Source organism: Mustela putorius, unplaced genomic scaffold, assembly GCF_011764305.1.
Source record: "Mustela putorius furo isolate JIRA1106 unplaced genomic scaffold, ASM1176430v1.1 tig00000487_pilon_pilon_pilon, whole genome shotgun sequence".
NCBI classification, from domain to species: domain Eukaryota; kingdom Metazoa; phylum Chordata; class Mammalia; order Carnivora; family Mustelidae; genus Mustela; species Mustela putorius.
Genome location: NW_025421399.1, coordinates 446,850 through 469,139, shown reverse-complemented (window position 1 = coordinate 469,139; position 22,290 = coordinate 446,850). Strand labels below are relative to the sequence as shown.

The window sequence follows — 22,290 nt, the reverse complement described above, 5'->3', positions numbered from 1 at the left end:
TTCCAGGCTTCACACAATAACACCAGGCAGGCCTCTGCAGGCCTCTCCACTCATTGCCTGTTTTTTACTCCAAATGCCATTTCTCCCAAATACCAGCAAAGTGGAAGGAGTGAGGGTAGCTGGCTGCAGGCCCCAGGACAGAGGCTGGCAGTCACTGAGCCAGCTTTGGGGAAGGGCCCACATGTCTGCTCCCACCACCGTGTACTCCTGGAAGCCAAGAGTACTGAGGTGGAATTCTGGACTTTTCCGAACAGGAACATTTTTTATTTAGATACTAATTTTTGTGCGTTGTGGTCCATGACGTGCGATCGCTAACGCTTTGCCTCACCACTCCTTCCTCCTCCTCCCTTCGTCTTCCTGACTAAGAACAAAATCAAATCTGCCCCTTCTGTTGGCCACTTATAATAATCTCCCCGAGTTCATCTCATGGAATCATTTCTTTGTTTTCTTGTCACCTAATTTAGTGTTTCTCAGCCTTTTTTTCTTCCTTATCTGTGGCTTTTCTTTAACAAATATTAAAAAAAAAAAACAACCCTCACTTCTCACTTAATGTTGTTTTAGCTCTCAAAAATATGAATACCGAGGCCCGTCATGGCTAAAAGCTCATTGAGAACACAGGCGGTTTGTTTTTAAATGACACTCCCTCTAACCAAAATATCCTCCTCACCATGTCCCCTCTGGCAGGGAGAGGGGACTTTCCCTTGGAGAATCACTGCCTGGTTCAGGTAGGAGCCTCTGGGCTAGCTCAACCCAGGCTCTACCTGCCTGCCAGGTGTAAGAAATCTCAGAGACTCTGGAGAGTGTCTCAGTGAGTCCAAGCCACTCAGGTTGCTCTCGTGTGGCTCCAGGCCTTTCCCTCGGTCCTCCTGGTGGGTAGTCCCGCTGGGCCACATTTCACATTCTCAGAACTTGAAGTCCGCATCCTCCCCCTCGAGCCAGCTCTTTGCCTTGACTTCCCGGCTTCCCTTATCACCCCATTCTTTTCCCAGGAACCCAGGGACCTCAAAGACTTTTGCTGTCTCTCTTTTGACCACCCCCATATCACTCAGCCCTGTAGTGTTTTGGTAGAGTCCTCTTGTCTTCTCTGCCTCTCTGTCAGCACTCCTGATTTTACCACATGCTGCTAGGGATCTTGTAGGAACTTTCTCCTCTTCCGTCTGCCCCGTCTCCTCTGTACTGAGTTTATCCTGCACACACTTCAGCCTTTCACCATTTCATTGAACAGTTCCTGGGTATGTGTTATGTACCAGGCACTGCACTAGGTGCTGGAGATTGTGCAGAATGGAGATTCAGTGTTTCCATCCCAGGGTGCATTCTGGGCGCTGCTTTTCCTGAACTACCCTTTGGTCATCTCTCTTGTCTAGTCAAAACCTTCAGAGGACTCTGTCCTGTTCCCCGCTATACTCCTAGCTCTCTGGATGAGTGTGCAGCCCAGAGGGGACTGCGGCACTGGTTCAATGAGTGGAGCACGTGGATGGAATGGGTGTCCGTGGTGGCTGGCAAGAAGCTTTGGCTTGGGTTTGAGGGTCTTGGTCGACCTGAGCTAATGTTTCTCGGACTTCCTTTTCTAGTTTTGTGAGCTCAGACAAGTAACCTAACTGCTCTGAGCTTTTTGCTTATTCTATAATGGGATACTGGCAACCATTTTGCAGTGTGATTGAAAGGATTAAAGCCTGAGGTACAATACTGGGGAGCACATAGTAGGTAGTCAAACGTGATAGTGTGTCTCAACTCTGAATATGTGGTGTGTGTGTGTGTGTGTGTGTGTGTGTGTGTGTGAGAGAGAGAGAGAGAGAGAGAGAGTCATGAAATTCTGTGTGACTGCCAAGCCAGATTCCCAGCACCTAGTAGATATTAATCAGTACCACTTCTCTTGACCTTCATCTGTCCGCTACAGACATTGTTTCTTGTGGACAGACTTCATACCCACAAGTTTAACAAACACTGTATGGGTTTCCCCTCTGGTCCCTCCCTTCTCCTTCTGTCTTAGATGTTCTTAGAAAACAAACCTTTGTGAAGAAGAGTAAACTAGGAAGATGAAAACAAACAGAATTGCTTATTATATTAAAGACAACCCATGCTAACACATTTCAAGTGTGCGCAAACATTGGCCCCTCCTGAATGCATCAAATACCAGTTTGCTTCATTGGGCTTCATTTATATAGGATGACGGCCACCAGAAAGCTCTTCTCTTTCTGTAGAACAGAGGTCCTGTTTTCAAAGTGTGGTCCCCAAACCCCAGAGTTGGTATCACCTGAGAATTTGTTAGAAATGCAGACTCTTGGGCCTGACCCCAAACCTACTGAATCAGATACCTTGGCATGGGGCCCTGGCAATCTGTCTTTCTGCAAGCCCTCCAGATGATTCTGATACAGCCTAAAGTTTGAGAATCAACTGTGTAGAAGTTATAAAAATATAAGGAGATGACTTTTTTGCATAAATTAGTATAAATTCCACTTCTATAGGCTTTAAAAATGCAATTTGACTCTTGGGGGTCTACATTTTTCTGTCATTCAAAGTTATCTCTGTTGGGGCAGGCCTCTGTTGGCTGCATGCTCGCATTCCTGAGGTTGCACCCCTGCTTCTTTGGAGCCCACCATTATGGTTCTGCTTCCAAGTGTGTGCCTGTGGTTATCTTTGTTTTCTAGAAATTCTTTCCCTCTTTCCTCTGCCTGTCCAGATCTTACCTGTCTTTCAAGCTCCAGATAAAGTCTCTTGATGTCCAACCCCCCCATCCCATGCCTGCAGCTCTCTCTGTGACTTTTCTTTCCTTTGAGTGACATGAACTATTTCTCTTTCTGCTCTGAGCTTTTTCAGAGATGGGCACTTCTCTGATTCATCATTGCAATCCTCATGGTGCCTTGGAAGCGCTTTGAACATTGGAGGAGGTTATATGAATATTGAATCACTTGGAGTAGCTCACTAGGACAAATTCACAGATGGCGGTAAGCCTGCCTTGGTAAATATTGCCCATATCCATACATAGAGTAATTAAGGGGGAAGTGTTCCCATGGGTCTCACTGACTGTATATGAGACATCATATTGTATATGAGAGTTGGGATCAGCATAGAGCACACAGGAGTCCTGGGCAAGAAGGTTTGCTGGGCCATTTGTTGGCAGCCTCTTAATGCCAGCTCATCAGAAATTCCATTCTAGGGTCCTCACTTAAGAGTAATAGAGGGGGTGCCTGGGTGGCTCAGTGGGTTAAACTTCTCCCTTTGGCTCAGGTCATGAACTCAGGGTCCTGGGATTGAGCCCCACATCAGGCTCTCTGCTTAGCAGAGAGCCTGCTTCCCCCTCTCTCTCTGCCTGCCTCTCTGTCCACTTGTGATCTCTCTCCCTCTGTGTCAAATAAATAAAAATCTTAAAAAAAAAAAAAAAAGAGTAACAGAGACTCCATGGGATGTATTCATAGGAATGTATTCAGGATGGCAAGGGGATTAGAAAGAATTGAAGGTCTGCCATGTGGCCGAATGATTGATTTACCCTCTGTGGGACCCCATGGGTAGAACGAGAAAGTAAATGAACTAAAGGCAAACTCTCTGACTTACTTGCTAGCATACCACCAGCATCCAACATCAGACCCTGCCTGGCACAGTATGGGTCCTCACTCAATGTTTATTGAATGAATGCAGGAACAAATGAAAGCAAGAGCCATAAACAGCACGGAGGTAGATATGTCTTTCTGCATAAAGGACATTCTAACTGTCCCCTGTATGATAACTCCAGAAGACAGAGCTAGCTGTTATTATCTCTTGACTCTAGCATCTTGCCCAAAGCCTGGGAAACCGAGCCACAGGGGCCCAGTTGGCCAATGACGGGAGGGGCCTTCTGGGGAGCGGTGGACTGGACAATGAATTGGAAGGTTATCAGAAGACATTTAATGCCAAAGGGCTTTAGACTAGAGGACTTTGAGATCTCCTTTGGCTCATATTCCATGTTTTAGAGTTACCTAAAACATGTAGCTACTGCCTCAAGGGCCCTCCTGGTGAATGCATTCATCTCAGGAATGGGGTCAAAGCAGCGTCTTCGTTAGCATAGCCTAGAAGCTGGCTGGCTTCCCTTTTCCAGAGCTTACTGAACAACTGGCCACTGGCTTATTTGTTTAGGAATAGAGGAGGCCATAAAGCTTCTGATGCGCTGAGTGTGTCTGAAGATTAAGGAAATTTAAATTTTATTTTACAGTCTGCTAAGTAAAGGACCATCAAGGTAGGTGCATTTCAAAGAAATGTACCAAGTTTCAAAAGATGGAAGATCAAAGTTCTTGAGTACGTATCTTCTTAAACAAGGTGAAGAGGGAGTCAGTGGGTGAGAGGACCAATGTCTTACAAGGAAAGCTGCCGGAAAGGAGGGGGAGGTGCCTGAGAACAGACACCATAAAATACTAATCACTGCCTGCCTTAATTAGCCTATAGACTCTAATACACAAAAACATAATTTTATTTCTTGAGAATCACAGATTACCCTGTTTCATTTATGAATTTTTTTCCCCCACCTCCTAAGCTAATTTGTCTCATGCTTGCACAGGGAAGTCTTAATTGCCCAAATCAGTTTGATAGGTGTTATTTTCATTTTAATTCAGTTTAAAATACTTTAATTTCTCATTATCCTTTGACCCATGGTAATTAAAAAGTGTCTCTTCAGTTTTCAGACACCAAAATCAATTTGGAAGTTAGGTTTCTCTTTTGTTGTTTCTGGCCTGATGTTGTCCTCTAATGATGATACTGGAGACTTTCATCTCTTCTCTATTACTTTCCTCCATAAGGAACATGGATTTTTATTTTTCCTCATATTTGGGGAGAGTCAGCTTCCAGGGACAGATTCCCATCTTTGATTTGGGTTTACTTGAAGGCTATATATGGGGTGGTCCTGGCATTCAAGTCTTCCCACAACCTGGACTGAATGCAACTTTCCAGGGCTGGTATATGTGTCTTCCTTATAAATGCCAGCACAGTTATACTATCTTCCATTTTCCAGACACGTTTGATTCTGTTCATTTTGGTCTCTATGAGTGATGGTCTCTGTCCCACTGTATCCTGGAAACTATCATTCAAAACACATCTTAAATGCTCCCTGTTCCATGAAGTCTTTTTCTAGTCACACAGTGTGCTCTCTTCTTAAAATCTATGCAGCTTCTTTTTAAACCCCTTCTCTTATTGCATTTATAGTAAAGGTCATTTACTTTCTTATTCCTTTTACTAAAATCTAAGCCCCTCCCTCCAAGCAGGCTAAGCTGTGTCCCACAGTGGAGATCTCTATACACACCTGCTGAAAGAAACTAATTGTGATTTGTTTTGCTTTCCTCAATGTGCCTGATTGATGACCATTTTAGACTTTGCCATGACGGGAAGATTTGGAGGCAGGAAAAGAATACTGGAGTGGGAGAGATTTTGAGGGGATTTTAGGAGACTCCGGTTCTTGATTACCTCACAGACATAAGCTGACAGAGGGGAAAGAGACATAAGCCACAGAATGTGGCTTGAAAAAGACCTCATTTTCTCTGTGTTCTAGGACCCTGCAGTGAGGGGAAGTATCCTGTGTGGGTGAAGGCCTCTTTCATGAGCTCATTAACTCTTTATAAGAGACAAAAAATCACTGACTAATAGGGTGATTGTATGAGAATCAACATAAATATTAATGAGGAAAATGCCTGTTTTCTTGCACCAACACCCACTACAGACCTATATAAGGTCTGGAGGAAGAAGGCTTCTACTTCAAGCAAATCTAACTGTAGGCAAAGCACACGTCTGGCCTTCAGCACCATGACTTCTCATCGCTGTAATTATCTTCTCAGCGGACAGGTTCCGGAGACCAAGGCTGCCTCTCAGTGCCTGTCAGCCATCCTGGCACATGCTAACCGAGCGCGTGTGGGGGCAACCCCTCTGGGCAAACCCAGCCTTTGTATGCCCTTCAGCTGCCACACCGCTTGCCCCTTGCCAGGGACCTGCAACATTCCCGGCAACGTTGGAGTCTGTGAGAACTATGTGGAAGGTGCCCCGAATGGCCATGAGAAGGTGACCATGCAGTTCCTGAATGATCGTCTGGCCAACTACCTGGAGAAGGTGCGCCAGCTGGAGCGGGACAATGAGGAGCTGGAGACCATGATCCGAGAGTCGAGCAAATGTCACGAGTCCACCATGTGTCCAGACTACCAGTCCTACTTCCAGACCATTGAGGAGCTCCAGCAGAAGGTGAGGTTTGTGGTGCTTCAGATCAAGGTTTGGTAAACTATGGCCCACTTGGCCTACTGACTGATTTTATAAATAAAGTTTTATTGGTACATGGCCATGCTCATTCATTAATGTATTGCATATGGCTGCTTCTGTGCTCTAATGGCAGAGTTGAATAGTTGTGATAGAGATTCATGGCCTTCAAAGTCTTATATATTTACTGTCTGGCCCTTTATAGAAAAAGATTACTGACATTTGCACAAAATTTTCAGGGCCTGGATTGGAAGTAGAAACAGCCACTGTTGAAAAAAATTTTTTTTTGGTTGTGGGAAGATAATTTCTCAAGTGCAGATGAATGGGAATATGTAAAAGATGAGATGTTGGATTTGAATCTCTCCAGGATTCTGAGTCTATGTTTACTTAGTCTCGGTACTTAAAATTCTAACATTGGGGATCCTGGGTGGCTCAGAGGGTTAAAGCCTCTGCCTTTAATTTAGCTCAGGTCATGATCCCAGGGTCCTGGGATTGAGCCCCACATTGGGTCCTCTCCTTGGCAGGGAGCCTGCATCCTCCTCTCTCTCTCTGCCTGCCTCTCTGCCTACTTGTGATCTTTCTTTGTCAAATAAATAAATAAAATCTTAAAAAAAATTCTAACATTGTAGTTGCAAAAACAGTGCAACCTAAGTTCTGGCGCAGTACAAGGCAGTGTATTCTAGTGTCCTTTATGAACCAATATATGTCCATTCAGTAGCATTTGTCTCTTCTGCATAGCTCCTGGCCCCTTTGATAATCAATCCAATGCTTCTTAAGAAACTACACCTGGGGCGCCTGGGTGGCTCAGTGGGTTAAGCCGCTGCCTTCGGCTCAGGTCATGATCTCAGGGTCCTGGGATCGAGTCCCGCATCGGGCTCTCTGCTCAGCGGGGAGCCTGATTCCTCCTCTCTCTCTCTCTCCCTGCCTCTCTGCCTGCTTGTGATTTCTCTCTGTCAAATAAATAAATAAAATCTTTAAAAAAAAAAAAAGAAACTACACCTTTGCTTTGGAGATAGGAAGGCAAATCATGTCAAATAGGGATCACAGAAACCCGGATAGATTCACAGAAGACCTTTGGGGAAGTTGGCCAACCAGCATAAGGGACTTCTGATTGAGAATCTGTCCCCCTTCATTTAAAGCTTTCATAACCAGCTAGCTCATTGTTCTGTGGCCTAGATTTCAGATCTTGTTTATATAAGGCTAAGTATCATGGCTGGCAAAATAAAATTAAGTCTCTCTTATATGTTCAGTTTGCTATTCCTTTCCATCTCCCAGTTCTTTTGGCTATATGCCTTTTGTCTCTGCCAAGCATCCTCAAGCATAGCCCCAACCGTGTATCACAGCAGCATTTCTTACATGTTTGGGAGTTTGTGTTGTTCAAGGGGATGTTGTCGTTTGAATCTCAGCCAATGCAACTTCTTTTGACCCGAGGCCATTGATGGCTCTGGGGATAGGGACTTACTAAACCTACTTTCTTTCCCCAGATCCTGTGCACCAAATCTGAGAACAATAAGCTGGTCGTGCAAATAGACAATGCGAAGCTGGCTGCAGATGACTTCAGGACCAAGTGAGTTGGGGTAGAACAGGCAGAGGGAGGAGGCAGGTGCCTAGCCTAACTTCTTGTCTCTTGTGATGCAGTTCGCATCAGAGATATAATTGACCAAGATCCCAAACTGATAGTTACAGCAGGAGAAAAGAGAGGGCATGATGTCCAAGGTCTTGAAAGAACACTCCTCTGCCCCTCGGTTGTTTAGCTTTTATGGTCCACGGCATGTTTGAGAATACATCATACATTTGCTGCTATTGTTCCCAGGACCTGGGGAGGTAGGCAGGGCAGTAATGGCTCCATCCTTGTGAAAGTACCAAAGCTCAGGGCCCTGAAGTGACCTGTCTGAAGCCACGTGGCTACTGAGTGGTAGGACTGGAACCGGCACCACATTTCCTACCCCGAAGGCCATTTCCTACCAAATTCTGCTGCCTCCATGAGGGTGTTTCCATGCTGCAGCCCAGCCAGTTGTGAGCACTAGCACTAGGAACTCACAACAAATATCATGCTCCACTGTCTATGATGATGGAGGCTTGGGAAGGTCAAAAGATTTATGCCACCTGAGAAGGTCCAACCCAGGAACAGGAAGGAGCATTGTGTTTTATTGTCTTTCTTTAGAGCTCTGTAGAAGCCTCACTCCTCTGGGGCTAAAGAAAGCTATTTCCAACCTCCCATTAGAAGCGTTTGGCTTCCAATCTGAGAGAGGACCCAGAGTCTGCCTTAGTAGGGGGCATGGAAGAGGAGGGTCTGTGGGGATCACCTGGCATGGCAGTTGTCAGATTACTCTGCTGCCCTGTCTTTGGCCATCAGGCCCTGAGGGCAGATGCTGACCATGTGTCTACCCCAGCACCCTCAGTACTGGCCGCTCTGCCTAGTGGTGCTTAGTGTCAAATGAGTGGGACATACCCCATTGCTTTTTGGGCTGGGAGTGTGCCACCTACAAAATAGCAGCTCACAATTAGACTGCAGAAGGATGCTGGTAGAATGGCTGCCAGTGTCCTGGGGCCCCTTTGCTCTCTACCCCCTACTCCTATATCATTCCTTCTAAAGGTACCAGACGGAACACTCGCTCTGCCAGCTGGGGGAGGCCGACATCTGTGGCCTGCGCAGGGCACTGGATGACCTCACACTCGCCAAATGTGACCTGGAGGCCCAGCTGGAATCCCTCAAGGAAGAGGTGCTCTGCCTTAAGAAGAACCATGAGCAGGTACATGGCCCTTTGTGTCAGACTTTCTGGGGATGAATTCGGGCTCGTTTGGGGGGAGCAGTGAAGCTCTTCTTCCTGCTCAGGATGGAAGCTCTGCAGGCCTTGCCCTGTGGTTAAACCTCAAAAGCTATGGAGGTGAGCTCCAGCTTTCAGTAGAAAATTGCTCTTCATCCACAGCCTTTGGAAGTTGCTAGGCTAATGCTAGGCTAGTGCCTTATCTGCAGAGGAGCACAGGGAAATCACTGGGGAGGGTAGATAGTGGGAGATGAGGCTTTGGGGTGGAGGGCAGTGGGGACTCTATGACTGGGATGTCCCCCTCCTGTGCCCACAGGAAGTCCACATTCTGAGGAGCCAACTGGGGGACAAGCTCCAGATTAAGCTGGACGTGGAGCCCACCGTGGACATGAGCAGTGTGCTCCAGGAGATGCGGTGCCACTATGAGGCCGTGGTGCAGACCAACCACAATGATCTGGAAGAGTGGTTCCAGGATCAGGTGAGGGTGCTGCCTCAGAGCTGGGAGGGACCCCGGCTTTCCAATGGGAAGGTTGCTGATCATGTCTCTGTGGCCTTGTGCTTCAGTCTGAAAGCATCAGCAAGCAGGACATGTCGTGCTCCGAGGAGCTGCGGTGCTGCCAGTCGGAGATCCTGGAGCTGAGACGCACGGTGAACGCCCTGGAGGTGGAGCTTCAGGCCCAGCACACGCTGGTGAGTTCCTGTGCACACCTAGAGGCCTCTGCTTGGCTCCCACTCCCAAGAGCAGTTCCTGGCTCAGTACCGGCCCCCCTTAAATATAGACCAGGACACAGTTCAAACCTCAAATTCCTTGCCTGTGCAAGAACCTTCTCATAGATGTGGATGCTGGGGAATGAACATTCACCCATATGGGGCAGGTCCTGCACACTTATCCTGTGTCTGCAATGAAGAGCAATGGCACATTGTTGGTTATTCTATCTGAGGTCTTCTAACAGGAGCTAGATTGTTCTCCAGGTCTGGCAATACCCCGGGGTATCACAGTCTTACTGGAGAGACTGAGAGCTGCAGTCCACAATTTTCCACCTGCCTCCCCCTTTGCCATTACAGAAAGACTGTCTGCAGAACTCCCTGTGTGAAGCTGATGCCCGCTTCGGCACCGAGCTGGCCCAGATGCAGGTGCTGATCAGCAACGTGGAGGAGCAGCTGTCTGAGATCCGGGGTGACCTGGAGCGGCAGAATCAGGAGTACCAGGTGCTGCTGGACGTCAAGGCCCGGCTGGAGGGCGAAATCAACACGTACCGGAAACTTCTGGAGAGCGAGGACTGCAAGTGTGTATCCCAATGTTTGTGCCAATGTCATGTATAAAAACAAAGCCCTTTTGTGGGGATGATTTGAAAGGAGGGGTGGCATGGCAGATTGCATCTCTGGGGACAAACTTGCTACCTGGTAAGCCTGGTGAGCTGCTTGGACATAAGGGAAGGTGTGAGGGAACTTTTCAGCTCATGCCATCCATTCTGCTGACCACGTTATATTCCCAGATGCCAGTCACTGCCACAGGGGGGCTGAAATACTGAAAGCTCAGTGTATTTAGGTTTTGTTAAATTCTCTCTGGAAGAAGTATTCTAGTAACAGGGATTCTTGATGCTCAATGTTAAAAAACATTGCTAAGGGCATTGGCAACCCTTCTTTCATTTTGTCCTCCCATTGTGCTGTGCAAGAGGTAAGGTGGATAGAACACCCCGTTAAGCAATAAGGAACAAGACAGGGGGCTATGTGTCAATCAGGAGGGCAGCTGAGCTGCTTTTGCTTGGCCAGCCTTTCTGCCTTTCTTGTCCATGTTCCTTTACCTGCATCCGGAAGGGCACCATGAGCTCTGGTCCCAGCTCCACTGTGGACTTTCTAGGCCCAGCTGGAACTCCAAGGTCTACAATCCCCTTTTGCTTTTCCGATTTTGAAATGCCTGTGTACTTTTGTCTTTCATGCACTTCTGACGTCAGTGTTTCAAACACGTTTTTCTCTCCGCAGGCTCCCTTGCAACCCGTGTGCGACCCCAGCTTCCAGCACCCCCCGCCCAACCCCTGCAGCCTGTACCCCCTGCTCTCCCTGCCTTTCTGGGCCTCCTCGGGCCTCTTGTGGCTCCAGCTCGACACCTCGATGCTGACACACTCCTCAGCCCTGAGGACTCAGGAGATGGGAACCGTCTGCAGCTCCGCTGTCTCCATTCCGCAGGCCCGACCCCCGAGGGCTTGCTCCCTTGGCCTATAGGGCAGGAGACTGATGCCCGGCGACGCTTCTCTGCTGATGGGCTTTCTAGTCCAGCGGCTCAGCTCTGGCTTCCTCTCTTTAGGGTGTCCTGAACACTTCTTTTGCTTTCTCCTGTTGCTTCACAGTCTGAGAAGTGGTAGGTAGCCTTGTTTTTATTTTGCTAATAAACCTCACTTCGGCAGCACGAAGAGTCCAGGGCCCGTGGTCAGTGTCTCCATCCTATGCCAAGAGTGTTGCCGAGGGACCCCTCGAGACAGCTGTTCCCACAGAAGCAGGGGTTGGGGGCTCCCTCACAGAAGGGGTCCTGGGAGATGGCAAAGGCAGCCAGGACCACAGTTGAAAATCGGCCTGCAGCAAAATGACACCGTTGACAGATACCCAGCTGTAACTGGGTATCCATAAGTATCTAAAACTTATTAGAGCTGGATTCACAGAGCTTTTAAAATACTTGCACCAGCTAAAATCTCCCCTTATCAGGGCAGAGCCTTCATCCTTGTGCAAAGGAGAAGCTCAGGTCAGAGTTTCTGCCAGGACCCCTAGAATGCTCTACTTAAAGTAAGCTTTTGTGATCATGGGCCCATGGCAAGCAAGGCACAGTCCTGGGGATTCAGAGATCTTGTGACAACAGAGACCTGCCAAAGCCTGCAATGAGGGAGCATCTGGTGGCTGAATCAAGACTTGAACCCTGGTCTCCCTGAGTTAGGCCCAAAGCCTATACTTTGGAGGTACTGTAGGGAAAAATATTAAACATGAGAAGTTTTGAGGTAGTGGTTCTGAAAGTGTTCCAACCAGTAGAACCAGCTTTACTTGGGGACTTCTAGGAAATGCAAAGTCTTGGGCCCCACCTCCGACTTTCTGAATAAGCAGTCTGATTTATTGAGCCTTCTAGGTGATTCTATACAGGCTCAAGTTTGAGAATCACAGGGTTAGGGCGTTTCTTTGGAGACTGAACCCCTCACGGGCCAGATGTGTTGTAGAAGGAGTTGGCTGTGGCCTCCTATAGATTCTGTGTGTGAGCAGTATCTCATCGGATCAAGGCAGCACCTTTCCCCTGCACGTTATGAAATGCTGAATGTATTAAAGGATGATGGTTGCTGAGCCTGTCAGACTATCAGTCTAGAGAAGGCCAAATGGACCCACCCAAGCTTCCTCATGAGCTCCACTAGCAAGCTTACTGGCAGCTGCTTGGCTTGGACCTTGTAGACAGTAGACACATGAACCAGAAGCTCCATGTTTAGGCAGCCATGGCCAAGAACAGCATGTCTCCAGAGAGCATTGTCAGAGCTGCCCAGAGATGGGAAGCAGTGAGTTCCCCATCATTGGAGGCATACAAGCAGGTCTTTATAACCACCTGGTGGGGGTGTTGAGGAGGATACTCAGGCATCTGATGGGGCTGGATGAGATGATTGTAGAGGGTGTTTTAGTTCCCAGATTCTATGACCCCCCGAGGTCTAGGTCTTATTCACTGGTGAGGTTACAAGTGTTCAAGGAGAGCTGACACACCAACCCCCACAAGCTGGTTCTCGTCTCCTCTCTGCTCTGTGAGATCTCCAAATCAGAGTAGCCTGCTGAGAAATTTACAAAGTCCAGCCCATCCTGGTGAGGAGTGACCATAGTCCCAAGCCTGAAGGGTGGAGAGATCTTAAGCCAGGCCCTGGTTTTTGTGCCTCCGACTGTTCTCAAATCCAAAATCCTACCTGTTGGCCACCATCTGTGTGGGAAAGACTGATTTGCTTGGAAAGCACCAGGACTTCCAACACAGGGAATATGGAAGGGTCAGAGGCTGTCACACCCTTCCCTCCCTTCTCCACTCTGCCTCTGTTCTTTTTTCGAAGCTGTATAGGTATTTGGGTACAGGTGACATCTCTCTGTCTCTCTTTTTAAGGACTTTTTCCCAAGATTTTATTTATTTATTTGACAGAGAGAGAGAGATCACAGGTAGGCAGAGAGAGAGGGGAAAGCAGGCTCTCCACCAAGCAGAGAGCCTGATGTGGGGCTTGATCCCAGGACCCTGAGACCATGACCTGAGCCAAAGGCAGAGGCTTTAACCCACTGAGCTACCCAGGCGTCCCTTTAAGGATTTAAAAAAAAAGATTATGTGTGTGTGTGTGTGTGTGTGTGTGTAATAGAGAGAGGGAGAAATAATGCAAAGCAGGGGGAGTGGCAGACAGAGCAGGCAGAGGGAGAAGCTGACTCCCTGCTGAGCAAGGAGCCTGACATGGGGCTCGATCCTGGGATCCAGGTCACCATGACCTGAGCCGAAGGCAGACACTTAATCCACTGAGCCAGGTGTCTCAGGTGATACATCTCTAAGGGTAGGTCCCAATAAGAAAGAACAATCTTGGTAAGTTTTAATTTAGCACCTGGCCAAAATACCTTTGCTTTTCCTTTGTACTTTAAAAGCTCCTTTCATCCAACAAGTTCAAAGCAGTCTAACAAAACAAACCCACTTATTCTTGCACCGTGACAGTAGGTGAGCATTGCTTTTCCCTTTTAAGGAGAGGGAGAGAAGGTGAGTCATTGAGTGGTTGAGGGATTCTTCTGGTGACATGAAATGAGTCAGTGGGGCCCCAGGGTAATTGACCTGTGCTTCTTAAGTTCATGTCCAGCCCCTTGATTATACTTAAAAGAGGAGATTTGATGAGACATTGTGTGTGTGTGTGTGTGTGTGTCTGTGTGTGGTGCGTAATGTATGTGTGAAGTGGTTTGGGTTTCCTGGGAAGAAATGCTGGGTGGAGGCATCACTCTGTTTGGGGTGTGTGTGAAGAGCTTCTTCAGAGACCAAACAGTCCCTCATCACCACCATCATCACCATCATCGTCACCAACACTGAAGCTCACATTCATTGAGCCATGGCACTCATCTAAGTTACAGATACATTTATGTATATAAACTCATATAATCCCTGTTTTGGAGTGAGAAACCATGGCTCAGAGAGATTAAGGAACATGCCCAAGGTCACACAGCTAGTAGGTGGTGAAGCCAGGATTGAGATCCAGGCTGTCTACCTCTAGCAACTGTACTCCTAACCACTGTGCTGCACGTAGCCCAAGTCTCCGATTGTGTGGGCAGGATGACAGAACCATAATCACCCCATTGTTTTGGTTCCTTTTCCTTGAAGGAAATGGTAGAGTGTTTATGCTAGCAGAACCACTGCTGAGAATTTCTGCCACAAAGGGCAGCACAAGAAATAAAGGTTGTACCTCATTTCAAAATAGTCTGAGAACCCTGGCAATTTTAATGACTGCAAATCATGAAAGAAGGTCACCCCCCCCCCCCGCCATTGTTAAAAATACTCTGTCTACTGAGGAAGAGGAGAGAAAAACAGCCGAATCACTTACCTATCCATCCCTTCACCACTTACAACGTGCTTTCACACAGGCTATCCAGTTTGAAATGCCCCAGACGCCCGGGAGAGGCAGAGCAGGCTCCACAGTCCCCATTTTGCAGGGGGAGAAGTTCAGGGTTGGGAGGGAAATGAGCCCATGAGGTCTCCCTGTGGTCTGTCTCTCAAGCCCTTTGCCCGGTCCCTGTACGCAACTGCTAAGGGCTGGAGGCAGATCTGCCTAAGACTGCCCATTCAGACCGACTGTCTGATCCTGTGGTGAGGCGGCGCTGATGGATTTTATAGGGTCTGGGAATCTCCCTAAGGAGAATCTTCCTGTGTTTACTCCCATCTTGCCGGATCTTCCCCATCCCAACCACATTTCAGACCGAGCTTCTGTCCTTTGGCCGTCCCCTAGCCTTCTTCAGCTGAGGCTCCCCTTTTACGCTGGACTTTGTGTCTAAAGCTCCCTCCCTTGCCTCTCCTTTCTCCCTGCAGGGTTGCCGGACATGCTAAACACGTGCCCCGAGGCCCTCCACCAAGATGCCTCTCCTGGTAGTAGATCTCATCCCAAGGGTGGCCGGCGTGTGCCTGCTCACCAGCTGGCTCACGCGTCACCCCCATTTTCCCACATAAGTCTCAGGCCCTTTGACACTTCCTCTTTCACTTGCTTGATTTAATATTGCTTCTTCTTCTTCTGCTACCCCATACTGTGTCCTGGAGAACTCTTCCACGTGCTTGGAAGCGTACCCTAGTACCACGATGCCTCTGGGGATCCCGCGGGGCAGCCAGACCACTCGACTGTGGTGTCCAAAGCAAAAAGAACCAACTACCAAAAAAAATAATAACCAGACCTCATGGAAGACAGGATTCTTAAAGGGATTAAGGCTCTGAGGAGACTGCTTCTTTGAATCCTACCCCCGAGTCACCTAGGGAATAGGGTTTACTACTCAGTCTCCTTCGGGATACAGGTAAATAATCTGAAATGGTCTCATCCCCCATCTCCAGGCAGAGAATCAGACACTGGTTTAAAATGATCCGACTGGAGGCTGGGACAGGAATATGTGTGGGAAAGAAGTGAAGGAATAAGGAAGAAACTTTTGGGACGGTAGGGTCCAAGGATATCACCTTATACTAGAGGTTGTTGTGGGCCCATATGTGTGCTCAGCAGGACTGAGAGCTCACAGAGGACTGCAGCATGTCATCTCCCCACTGTCCCCGTGTCCCTGTCCCCCTGTCCCTGTCCCCAGCCCTGCCAGAGATTCAATAAATGACTTCTGCCCTTAATGTTGTATATGCAATTTCCTAATTACATTAAATACAAACATATTTCCAGACATGTCCATCTCACATCTCTTCAATATCTCACCGTTTTGTTTCTCAGATATTTTGGGGACCCATATGAGCCTGAATTGCTCATAAAAATATAATCCTCTACCAGAACGATGATTCTTCTGTTCCAATGTATCCCTGTGCCCAGCATGGAGAAGCTGCACCATAAATGTGCTTTGAATAAAATTGATCTAAAGAAAGAACGTGGGCTTGATCGTCTCTTGACCACTCAGTTTCTCTTTGAGTGAGTACAATTTGCAGATATTTCAATTAGGAAATCGAGAGAGTACACAAAGTTGACTCCTAGGCTGTGTGAGTTCTCGAAGACCTTACAGTGCAGGAGTCCCTTTCCCCCCACTAATTCAAGAAGCAAATTCACTCAAGCCTACTGGAATTTTAAAAAACACTACAAGGCAGAGGCAAGATTTACAAGGGGATGGCAGCATTGTGTTCACTCACCAGTCACTCCGTCTCCTGTCCCTCTCCTGAATCCTTGTGCCATTGCATCTGTGGGGTGGCCGGCAGGGAAAAAAGAATCTCTGGTTGTAGCCTGTTCATTCCCGTGTCTTTGGTGTGGTTTCTGGTTGGCCATGATCTGAAGCCAGTGCAGCTCTGTCCTCCTCTGCTCCTTTCTTCCTTTCTCCTGTTCACACCTTACTCATTCTGGAACAGGAGGCATTGTCCCCTTCTGATTATGCTGCCGCATATAGACAATCCTGTATTTCTCAGCCACAGACAAATCTCAGACAGGATCATGGAGGTGATGCTCTGGTCTGGGCACCTCGGGAAAGGTCACTTCTTTTGGAGGCCTCAGAAGCTGTGATCCCATGTCTGTAGATCTTTTCTGAATCATCTTGATTTACATCCTGTGGGACTCTCAGCAGGGTGGGTCAGTCTTCTGCCCATGGATTTGGGTCGTCTTGGCTACTTCTCAGCATTGCATTCTCCAGGTGCACTCATTTGAAGATGGGCTCACTTTGTCGGAGCAGCATGGCTGCAACGGTTCTGAGGATTCTTTCCTTGCTTCTCTGGTCCGTTGTTATCTCTTATTCAATGCACTGCTCCTGGTTTCCATTTCCCTGGTTTCTTGGCTTTGCATGCAAATTCTAGTTCTGCTTTTTTGTTGACCCAATTCTTGAATCTTCTCTTTCTTAGACCTAAACACTCTCCTTGGACTAAAGCCCCTGTGAGGCTGTGCTGGCCAATCAGTGGGCTCGGCCAGAGAACTTGAAAAACTGCGGCCATTGTTCTGTGCTCAGCGGCCAGTGTCCTTGGGTAGGGAGGAAGGCAGGGGTGAGGAACTGCTCTGGGTTGGAAAGCCAGTGCTCTGGAGCAGGCTGACAAGAGGCAGGAAGCAGGATGCCAGTGCTATTCCCTCTAAGCAAACACTCATCAGTCTGATGGACAGGCCTTTCCATCTGTCCCAAGTGAGACAGATGCTCGAGTGAGACAGATGCTCCCTCTGCCTGGCCTTGCATCCTTCCTCTGGAAAGTCTCAGTGGTGCCTGCCTCAGGACCCACCTATTTCTGCCCCTTTAATTGTCTGGGAGGAAAACAAAGAAATTTTGGTTTTATTATAAGTCTGGGCTTCTTTGTAGTGTGGTGGGGCTTTCCGTCTGAATGGCATTATAATAAGTGGTGAGATAATGACTTTGGAGAGGGTAGATGGAGGACCTTTTATCTGGGACCCAAGCGGAGTGCTGCATGAATACCATCATGAAAGCTTGTTGGGGAGAAGGACTCCAATAAGTTGTCAATAAAACTACCATTCTGGCTGGGAGCCAAAGCCACAATGGAAATTGAGATGCTGCTACCCAAGATGCAGGGGGTACCCCAGTGGGGCCTATAATTATGCAACCTTTATATACTTAGAACTTGGGCCACCCCTTTCCACAGACCTTCTGGTGCCTTCCCTCCCCTCCCAAGTCAACCCTGTATGACTTCAAGCTTGCTCTGCCAAACTTGCTTCTGCTCTGTCTCAGCAGTTTCTATCCTGGTGCCTTAGTCCTTGGATTCAATTATACCACTACAGAGCCCTCCTCAGTGCCTTTTAACATTTGGTTCTTAAACCAGATTGCGTGTAACTCAGTAAGGCTGGGGATGGGGTTCCAGGACGGGATGTGGCCCATCTTCTGGGTGTGTTGATTTTACTGAGAAGATTGGGCAAAATCTTAGAAAGTTTAACTGGAAATTGTAAAACTGTTCTTTGAAAATATTAAAGCCAACATGGGCATATGATGGAATATAAGGTCAATACACATGAAGTTTTAAGATCATCCTCCTTTGGGCAATCTCTCGATTTCCCCGATTATCTGCTCATCCTGGTCTAAAGCTAGACCAGTGGTAAGGTTTGACTAGCAGTGCCTTTTTCCTTTCCAAGCCAGTCCCAGATACTTCTCCTGGACAGTTAAAATACATTTATATGATTCTCTCAGGAATCCTTCCAAATGATCTCTTCCTCCAGAAACTTCCCTGTTCTTAAAGCAATGATCAGAGCCTCTTCCTTTGAAATGCTTCTATAATCCATGTACACAAAATATAGGAGGCATTCCACAAACAGTTCTCCATCCTTCTCAGCCATGGCCCAACTCAGTCCTTATCCACATCAAGGCTTACAAGGCTTGGAATGGTGCACTATTGAAGGATTCTTCCCTTAAAGCAGATGGAAAGGGAGTTCAATGAAACTTCTTCTTTGACTCAATCCCAGTCCCTCCCTAGAAATGCCAGGTGGGCCAGGAAATGAGTCTGAGTATGGGTTTACAGGATCACATAACACAGAAGAATGTCATTGGATGGACCAACTCCCCATTAACAAGGGCAGATACCTGGGCCAGACTGTGTGGCCTCTTTTAAGATCTACCACAAAACTCTGATTTTATGGGTATACTGCCTGAAGAGGAGTCCTGACTTAGCAAGAAGCCCAAGTAAAGAATTTTATGGGACAAGGGACTCTTCTGAGGAAGGCAAATAACAGACTGAGGGAAGGGCATTTGAAAACCAGAGAAGACATAGAGAGAAAAAAGACATTACATACCATGTCCACACCCTCTGTGAAGGGAATATAAATCCTCGTCAGAGGAAGGAAATCCACAAGCTCCTTGGAGAACTTGGACTCTGTGTTCAGCCAGGTGCCTTGCTCCCTCCAGCACCATGCCTTACAACTGCTGCCTGCCCAACGTGAGCTGCCGCTCCACCTGCTCCTCCCGGCCCTGTGTGCCCCCCAGCTGCCACACCTGCACCCTGCCCGGAGCCTGCAACATCCCCGCCAATGTGGGCAACTGCGGCTGGTTCTGTGAGGGCTCCTTCAATGGCAGCGAGAAGGAGACCATGCAGTTCCTGAATGACCGTCTGGCCAGCTACCTGGAGAAGGTGCGCCAGCTGGAGCGGGAGAATGCGGAGCTGGAGAGCCGCATCCGGGAACGGTGCCAGCAGCAGGAGCCCTATGTGTGTCCCAGCTACCAGTCCTACTTCCGGACCATTGAGGAGCTCCAGCAGAAGGTGAGAGGGGCTTCTGTGAGGGTGCAACAGCAACTGACTGTCCTTGAACAATAAGACCTTCTCAAGTTCAAGTGGCCCTCACAGTAGAATCTTGCTTTCAGATTCTGTGTGCCAAGTCTGAGAACGCCAGGCTGGTGGTGCAGATCGACAATGCCAAGTTGGCTGCGGATGATTTCAGAACCAAGTGAGTTGTTCAGATTTCACACTGATGTCATTCCTTTTGTTTCATCTCTGGATAAGTGAAAGGGATTTTCCATAGTTTTACTGAACCACACTTCCATCCATCGGTCGTGAAGAATCCGATAGGGATTGAGGAGAACCAAGTAAAGGAATCACAAAAATAGATGAGGACTCAAATCGATCTGTTTATTTTTGGATCAATATTTGGTCTGGACTGAGATTCCAGAACCCTCTGTCTCTTGGGTCTACTCATTGCAGAAAATGGAAAGGCTAAGTGCATGGGGGCTATCAAAGGTAATTTCTGTACATCTTGGAGGTCTGCTGGTCACTGATTTGACCTTGTCCTTGTGCAGGTATGAGACAGAGCTGGGCTTGAGGCAGCTGGTGGAGTCAGACATCAATGGCCTACGCAGGATCCTGGATGAGCTGACCCTGTGCAAATCCGACCTGGAGGCCCAGGTGGAGTCCCTGAAGGAGGAGCTCCTGTGCCTCAAGAGGAACCATGAGGAGGTGAGACCAGAAATGAAAAATGAAGTACCCTAGCTCAGCCTCAGGTACTGAGTGATTTGGGATGGCATAAACTGGAATATGAGGTTGGGGCTGACTTTATGATTTTCCTTTAAAAACACCAAAACTTCAGGATGAATGAAAAAACAAGAGATGAAACCTATCCATGTTCTCAGATAAGGTGTATCTTTCACTCAAAACTGGTGCGTCATGTGAGTTTCCTAGAGTCCCTCCATCAGCTTCTGATTGATCACCGAGCTGTTGAATGAGCCTCAGCGTTGCTGTATTCATGCCCTACCAACTCATCTCTCTCCCCAAAAGTCACAGAATCAAACCTGGTAGATCTAAATCTCCACTCTTTCAAAGTCTTATTGAAAAATGTTCTGGGGCTCCTCCTTTCTCCTGGAGGGGCCATGCCATGATCTTATTTGATGGCAAGAATTGTTTGCTATACAATCTGAAATTGTACAGTGAATTCTTTGTATTATGAGGTCTTCTGCAGTCAGTCTGCAAATTGGGAACATTGGGAATTAGTCCATCTTTTGGTGGCATCCGAGCAAATCCTCGGATTTGAGCCCAAGTGCCATGGCACAGTTGTGTGAGGAGGGAGCTCTGCCACATGGAGCACAGAGCATTTTGCCTTGAGTTGTCACAGACTGCTCCACTCAAAGTCTCTTTTCCAAAGAAATAGACTAATGGGGCTCAAGTTTATTCTTCACTGAGGAGAGTCACTCTTGCCTTTTCTGCATCCACAGGAAGTCAACACCCTGCGCTGCCAGATTGGAGACCGCCTCAACGTGGAGGTGGACGCAGCCCCTGCTGTGGACCTGAACCGCGTCCTCAATGAGACCAGGTGTCAGTATGAGGCTCTGGTGGAGACCAACCGCAGGGACGTGGAAGAATGGTTCACCACCCAGGTGGGCATCTCAGCACATGGCCGCTCAGAACCCTTGGCCCCTTAGGGCTCTTGAGGCAGGGTCTGACCCTGTCTTCTCCCCTGTGCTGTTTCAGACCGAGGAGCTGAACAAGCAGGTGGTGTCCAGTTCGGAGCAGCTGCAGTCCTGCCAGGCGGAGATCATTGAGCTGAGACGCACGGTCAACGCCCTGGAGATCGAGCTGCAGGCCCAGCACAACCTGGTGGGTGTTGTTCAGGGTACTGTCCACACTCTCCTGACCTTGTGAAGCCAGGGGCTTCTCTGGAATCCCATGGAGAAGCTCCCTGAGGAGTGGCTGTGTGACCTGCCTTATGTTCCCCACACAGAGGGACTCCCTGGAGAACACGCTGACGGAGACCGAGGCCCGCTACAGCTCCCAGCTGTCCCAGCTGCAATGCATGATCACCAACGTGGAGTCTCAGCTGGCTGAGATCAGGAGTGACCTGGAGCGGCAGAACCAGGAGTACCAGGTGCTGCTGGACGTGCGGGCCCGGCTGGAGTGCGAGATCAACACGTACCGGGGCCTCCTGGAGAGCGAGGACTGCAAGTGAGTAGTTAGCTGGAGATATCTAATGAAACCATGCTCACATAAGTGTGCTTCTGCGTTGGACTCCAGACAAAGATTGCATCCTTTCAAAAGGAAATTATGACTCCACACCAGACATGATCAAACAGAACTCAGAAAACACAATATAGCCATCATTAGAAATACAGAAAAGAGAGTTGTTTGATGGACAAACTACAATTGTGCAGCTATTTATTTGCATTCAAATGTGGTCATATAGATATAAGATCAATGATGTTTATTGCATTTTACAAGACTGTTTTGTGTTGAGGGTGCATCTCCATACGCTACCTTATCTGACCTTGTAGTTACTGCCAAGCCGGTTGGATCAGTACTGTTTCCATTCTGTGGGTGAAGAAACTGGGGCTTGGAGAGGCTAAGCGACTTTCCTAGTCTCACTATCTACAAATGAACAATGTTGGGAGTCAAAGCCAGAGTTCTAGAGTTTCTGTCTAGTACTTTGGGCACTATGTGGTAGGAAGACATTAGCAATCTGATAGGGAGCTTTACAGCAGGCGAATCTGTGGCTCTCTCTGTTACAGGTCAAATCCCACAGGCATTCTGCTCTTCTATATACTACAAGCCTCCCTCAATTCACCTTTTACACGTCTTTCTTTTTCTCCAGGCTGCCCTGCAACCCTTGTGCCACAACGAATGCATGTGGATCCTCCGGGTCCTGTGTCTCTAATTCCTGTGCCCCCTGCACGCCCTGTGTCCCCCGCCCGCGCTGTGGGCCCTGCAACTCCTTCGTGC

The 22,290-nt window shown here is 48.1% G+C and overlaps 2 protein-coding genes across 2 annotated transcripts; both read left to right on the top strand.

The window, feature by feature from the left end:
* Positions 1-5,763: 5,763 nt before the first annotated feature.
* On the top strand, positions 5,764-11,091 carry LOC101688060 (keratin, type I cuticular Ha8). Its single transcript, XM_004772774.3, has 7 exons — positions 5,764-6,192; positions 7,689-7,771; positions 8,801-8,957; positions 9,289-9,450; positions 9,537-9,662; positions 10,038-10,258; positions 10,956-11,091. Exons 1-7 carry the CDS (start codon positions 5,764-5,766, stop codon positions 11,089-11,091), a joined length of 1,314 nt encoding a protein of 437 aa, XP_004772831.1.
* Positions 11,092-18,964: 7,873 nt separating this feature from the next.
* Positions 18,965-21,523, top strand: LOC101681993 (keratin, type I cuticular Ha1). The gene is made up of 6 exons (XM_045080976.1): positions 18,965-19,350; positions 19,452-19,534; positions 19,884-20,040; positions 20,793-20,954; positions 21,049-21,174; positions 21,299-21,523. Exons 1-6 carry the CDS (start codon positions 19,003-19,005, stop codon positions 21,521-21,523), a joined length of 1,101 nt encoding a protein of 366 aa, XP_044936911.1. The 5' UTR covers positions 18,965-19,002.
* The last annotated feature ends 767 nt before the right edge of the window (positions 21,524-22,290 follow it).